General features: G+C 43.5%; 1 protein-coding gene across 2 annotated transcripts; it reads left to right on the top strand.

The window, feature by feature from the left end:
* Window positions 1-313: 313 nt before the first annotated feature.
* On the top strand, window positions 314-6,136 carry SPCS1 (signal peptidase complex subunit 1). 2 transcript variants are annotated; one of them, XM_053296823.1, is made up of 4 exons: window positions 314-664; window positions 2,590-2,649; window positions 3,755-3,841; window positions 5,962-6,136. In XM_053296823.1, exons 1-4 carry the CDS (start codon window positions 314-316, stop codon window positions 6,082-6,084), a joined length of 621 nt encoding a protein of 206 aa, XP_053152798.1. In that variant the 3' UTR covers window positions 6,085-6,136. The 2 variants fall into 2 exon arrangements, with proteins under 2 accessions (XP_053152798.1, XP_053152799.1); XM_053296824.1 differs by lacking the exon at window positions 2,590-2,649.
* Window positions 6,137-6,376: the final 240 nt, after the last annotated feature.

The raw sequence follows: 6,376 nt of genomic DNA, 5'->3' as shown, positions 1-6,376 counted from the left end.
ACAAAGACCTTGGACGTGGTCGAAAGCCAACCCCCGAGAGGCAATGCGTTTGACTCCTCAGCGTGCCTAAGGACCCTTCCACGGGGGCGAAGGGTCCTAGCGCTTGTGGCGTGTTTGTTGTCATGGAGACGGAGGCGAAGGCTCCACAACCCACAGAGCAGCCTGCCGGTGCCGTGAGGGGTGGTCGGCGGGCATTCGAGGGAGGCTTCAGCCCACGCAATACGTCATGTTGTGCTTGGGGGTGTGAAAGCGGGCCAGGTAAGGTCGGTAACTCCTCACCCTCCCGCTCGAGCCACCCGGAAGTCCACGCAAGATGAGGCGGGGCAAAAAGGCGGCGGTTCCGGCGTGTCCGCCTGTGTCCGCCTTTCGGCGCAAAGCCTCAGCCAAAGAGTCGGAAGCGTCTGGCGACCTCTCCTCTCCCGAGTCCTCCTCTGCCTCGGAGTCCAATTCCCAGGGCGACCCTCTGCAGCTGCTGCGCCCTGACAGCAAGGCTGCCCCCGGCAAGGCTGAGGAGCCCCCGTCGCCCCCGGACAGCGAACCCCAAGAGCCGCCGCCGCTGCCTCCTTGCTCCTCAGACCTCCTTGACGTTCTCCACGGAACCCGCGTCTTCACCTTCCAGTTGGACGACATGCTCAGCATATTCCGATCCATCCCCACGCAGATGGTAAGGGACAGGGCGGCTGGAGTGCGTTGCATCGCCTCCCGCAGGAGAAAGGGGCTGCCCCTCTTCTTCTTCTTCTTCCTCCTGCTGAGGCAGAGCCTCCCCCCCCCCCCGCCCTTCACCGCTCGCTTGTCGAGCAGGAAGTAGCAAGGCGAGCAGACGCGGGATAGGAAACTGCCGGGCTGCCTGGGCTAGAGAAGAAAGGCTACGTGTCCTAAGCGCAGAGTTGACGAGACACGCTCGGGCACACGATGGGAACCTTTGTATGATAATAAATACCAGCACCCTACTCCATCGCCCCCAGTTTCTTGGACTATTGGGTTTACAGCCCAATCCTAATCATGTTTACTCTTTGGATTTTGGTTTCCAATTAAACGAAAGTATACGGAGAGCTGCAGCCTTGAGCTGACATCAGTGGCTCTCTTATAGCTTGGGCTCCTAGTATATACCGTGTTTCCCCGAAAATAAGACAGTGTCTTATATTAATTTTAGCCCCCCAAAATGCACTAGGGCTAGGTCTTACTTTCGGGGTAGGTCTTACTTTCGGGGAAACAGGGTAAGTTACTTGGAAGTACATCCCATTTGGTTCAGTGGGACATTCCCGAGCGCACATGTACGTGTTGCATTTGGTATCCTGCCTTTCATGGCAAAAAAATAATTGTAATATATATCCAAATGTACTTTCCCATACTGTCAACTGTGAAAACTTTACATGATAATAAGTAGAACAATGCTAACCCCAGTCCCTCTAAAGCAAGCTTAGACCTTGTGAACTTGAAGGCTTTAGGATATGGTCTAAGGGCACAATATCCCCAAAGGAGGACCCTTCCCTTTTTCAAGTTGTCTTTTAACAGGCCAACTAGATAAAGTGCAGTCTTCATACTTATGCTTTATGAATCTTTGTAATTTCCAGTCTGGTAGCTAGGGTCCATGTTGTTACCCTAAACACACACTCCTGATAAATACTGAAAAACATTGAGGACTGCTGTGACATTGTGGATTGTGACAACAGCCACATCAAGGCCACCAAGAAATGCTTTGTGACGGGAGCCATCATGTGTAGTAAGCTACTCACTATGGTGATTTGGACCGATTTAACGTAGCAGTTCTGTGCTATCACTACACATTCTTGGCAAGGACTTGTATGGACAGTCTTGACAACATGGAACTAATCTGTGTGGTGAGCAGCTTGCAAATGTTACCGGTGCCTTGTGGAAACATTTCATGGTGGCCTCGCATATCTTTTGTAATGCATAAAGAGGCTCCTGTGGGAGCCTCTTGCAAAACATAAGTACAGTTGTAGAACCATGCCTGGAAATGAGCACTTGACAAATCTTGTACAGCTATCATGCCTCATTTAGCTAAATCAGGACTTTCTTCCTACCATGCAGGGCAGAACCATTCAACTCTGCTTCTTACTAGGCAAAATCATTTGATAGCCTTTCTAGCTGATGCAATGAAAAGGTCAACAATGATCTGACCATATCTGAATGATACCATCACCAATATTGTGTGAATATACAGTATTGTATGACAGTTGCCTGTTACAGGAGAGATGAAGTGCAGCACGGCCAGGAACTGGCAAGGGTAGATCGCAGCACTAACCCTGATTTGTGTGCTCCTGTAGAAGAGCATGGGATCTGGCAGTAAATTTTGTTCTTCATTTTCTTCCTTTCCACCATCTCAAACTCATACCTTTACATTCAGCAGAAGCATCCAGCTGTTACGATTTTTTCCCTTAAGAGTTCTCAAGTTCTAAAAGAAAATGAAGTTTATAATGAAGTTTATCATGTTCTTACTACACTATCAAAAAGAGTATAGATAGATAGATAGATATAAAATCCTTGTCTGGACTGTTGTGTCCAAAAGCTGCAAGAATCACTGGTGTGGGGAAGTGGCAATCCCATCAAATCTTCTTTCTTCCACAGGACTACAAAGGCCAAAAACTAGCAGAGCAGATTTTTCAAGGAATAATTCTTGTATCTGCTGTAAGTATAATGAAACCAAGATGTCATCTACGTACAAGGTGCTGGTTATTACCTATAAAGCCCTAAACAGCTTAGGCCCTGGGTATTTAAGAGAATGTCTTCTTCGCCATGAGCCCCACCACCTGCTAAGATCATCTGGAGAGGTTTGTCTGCAGTTGCCGCCCACTCGTCCGGCAGCTACTCGGGAACTGGCCTTCTCCGTTTCAGCCCCTGGACTTTGGAATGTGCTCCCTGTTGAAATAAGAGCCTTCCCATCTCTGGCAACTTTTTAAAAGGCGCTGGAGACACATTTATTCACCCAGGCTTTTTAATTAGATTTATAGTTTTAAAATTTTAATATTGGGTTTTAAATGTTTTTTAATGTTTTAAATGATTTTAATTGTAAACCGCCCAGATATGCAAGTTTTGGGCAGTATAGAAATATTTCAAATAAATACGTATAAATTGAAAAATGCACTAAGCATAGTATGTAGACTAAGTTAGTGATCTTAAATATGGATGTTTTCCCCCAAAAAAGTAACATTAGATCAGTGTGTTGCCAGTAAAACTAAGCATGCTTTAGATAACCTGACAAACAGGTTGTTTTCCTGTAATTGTTGATCTGGTAGTGATCCGTTGCAATCCATAAGTCCCTTCTGAACTTCTCCACTGCAGTAGCAATAGATCTGTAACTTTTAAAGTTTAATGTGATAACTCACCTTGTTATATTGCTGTGGGTGATCGTCTATGTAGGCAGTCCACGAACTGGAGAAAATGGTGTCCTGCCCACCTTTTATATCTTCCGCACTGAGTGTGTGAGGTGGCGCGTAGGCACCTAGAAGAGCTAGAGCACTCGGCCATGAAGTCCCTGTGCAGGTGCAGAACCCATTCTTATGGATTCTAGCAGATCGCAATCTAGATTTTTGTTTATATCCTCCTGTGCATGTTTAGATTGCAATACACCTTGAACTGTTGGGGCTTTAAAGGCCCAAATTACTATTAACAGCATTATGTTATTTTATTATCCATTTCCAGTACAAATTTCATACATGGTAATGCTTACTTTAAGGATACTCTGTCACATAGCCTAGAACTTTCTTTGACTTATATAAATTGTTTCTTACAGATAATTGGATTTATTTATGGATACATCACTGAGCAATTTGGCTGGACAGTTTACATAGTAATGGCTGGATTTGCTTTATCATGCCTGGTAAGAACATGACTTTAGCAGAATATATGCAGTGTAGCCAAAATAGTGAGTCCTGTGGTAGACTGCAAGTGTAATGTGAACTCACACCATGTGCGGTAAACAAGTAATGCAATAGAAGTTTCTTTAGATAGTGCTCTAGCAAGATTCTAATCTGTACAATACCAGTACCCTCACATACCTTCTTCAGTTTTCCTTTGAACTCTGCCATTGGTTCTTATGCTCTTGTTCTACACAGCTGGAAACTACAATATAAACAATACCTACTTGCCATTTATAGAACATTTTCAAGTGTTCCAAATGCTTCACATAAGCTATACTGTTGCAATCCTTACAACAGCCCTATAAAGTAAGTGTTATCCCTATTTTGCAGGGATAGAAAGTAGGGATGTGCACAAATCAAAATTTTTTGATTGGATTTGTACCCCCAATATATCACCCCTGATTTGTTTTGTATCCAAATCTACCCCCTCCAAATCACCCCAGATTAGATTCAGATTTGGACTGATTCGGACCACTTAACAAGGTCCTAGGGGCACCAAATTGGGGTGGTGGATAGGTCTCCATGGGTGCCACCTACCACCCAAATTTCAAGGCAGTGGGACACTTGGTTGATTTTTAATGAATTTTTTTAGTTTGTACTGATTTTAAACATTTCCACCATAGGAAACAATGGGTATTTCAAGTTGGCTTATCCTAAACCTAACATGGATCCTCAGCTTTCATTTAAAAAAAAAAAAAGCTAAGCTCTAGCCCTTCTAGAAGTGGTGTTATGGAGCAAAATGTGCAGTCAAATGTTTTTCAAGTGTTTGGATTCTTTGGTGTATAACTTTTCCTCATAATGAATCCCTATGAGGATTCATTGCACACCTTGATTTCTTATGTTCATTTTGACTGTCACTGGACAGTGCCAACTGCCGTCTGCCATGTGTCAACTACACACTTACACCGACCTGCAAGGCAGTGGGGTACTCATTTTAATTTTTAGGAATATTGAAATGTTTAGATTCTTTGGTGTCTAATAACTTTTCCTCATAATGAATCCCTATGAATCCTTCATTATACGCCTTCATTTTTTCTGTTCATTTTGACTATCATTGGAAAGTGCCAACTGTCACCTGCCATGTGCCAACTACATCCTCCCACCCCACACACATACACACACTGGGGTACTCAGTTTATTTTTTAGGTGTTTTTGAAGTGTTTCGATTCTTTGGTGTCTTCATTACACACCTTCATTTCTTCTGTTCATTTTGACCCCACTGCTTTGCAGGTGGGGGTAGGGAATTAGTGACATCCCATGTTCCAACTACCCCACAAGCCACTGGGTACTCAGTTTATATTTTGGGAATTTTTGAGGTGTTTAGACTCTTTGGTGTGTAATGAATCCTCATAGGGATTCATTATGAGGAAAGGTTATTATACACCAAAGAGCCTAAACACTTGAAAAAAAATCCTAGAACATAAACTGAGTAGTACCCCACTGTCTTGCGGGTGGGAGTGGGGTGTTGTTGGCACATGGTAGTTGACAGTTGGCACTGTCCAAAAGACAGTCCAAATGAACAGAAGAAATGAAGGTGTGTAATGAATCCTCATAGGGATTCACTGAGGGAAAGTTATTACACACCAAATAATCCAAACACTTGAAAAATAGTGACCATACATTTTGCTCCATAACTCCACTTCCACAAGGGCTAGAGCATAGCTTTTTAAAAAAAATGAAAGCTGGGAATTAATAGGAGGGATCTGAATCTCAAATTGAATCAGACGCAATTTAGTTTGTACCTAAATCTAGCCAATCGACCACAGGGCTGATTTGTTTTGTCTCCCGAATCAGTTTGCACATCCCTAATAGAAAGAAGCTTGCTTGGGCCACCAAGTTAGTTTATGGCAGAGGTGACGCTTGAACTAATCCTGATTTGTCGCTCTGTCTCAGCCACTGCACCATCTCCCATGAGAGTACTGCTCTGAAAGATTCCTTTCAGCTTTAACTTGCTACTTAACCTTGCCTCCATTTTTGAAGTTGAGATCTAGACAAAACAAGGTTCTATGAAAACCTTGTGTAACAAGGAGTTGCTTAAGAGTTCTGTTTTGAATTTTCTTAGAAGTTTCTTCCTTTACAGCTAACACTTCCTCCATGGCCCATGTACCGTCGCAATCCTCTGAAGTGGCTACCTGTCCAGGAATCCATAAGCGATGATAAAAAGCCAGCAGACAGGAAAGTAAAAAGACACCCTAAAAACTGAAAACCTATGTATTTGTATCACTTTCTGTCATTAAATTTGGTTTAAAAGACTACTGCTTGTCTTCCATTACTATTTTTATTTAACAATATTCTTAAACCCCTGAACGTACAGTTTGGAAGTGAGTGCATGTCCTGTCTCCTATTGCTACTTCCTTGCAGTGTCCCCTCTAACAGGGATCAACAACATCTGGAAATCCCTGTAGTTGGTATTTATCGGCATCTTGCCTCTGAGGCTGGAGGTGGCCTATAGTCACCAGTCTAGTAGCCGTTGATAGACCTGGCCTTCATGAATT

The sequence above is a fragment of the Hemicordylus capensis genome, chromosome 2 (assembly GCF_027244095.1).
Source record: "Hemicordylus capensis ecotype Gifberg chromosome 2, rHemCap1.1.pri, whole genome shotgun sequence".
NCBI classification, from domain to species: Eukaryota; Metazoa; Chordata; class Lepidosauria; order Squamata; family Cordylidae; genus Hemicordylus; species Hemicordylus capensis.
This window is presented reverse-complemented; position numbering and strand designations above follow the sequence as displayed.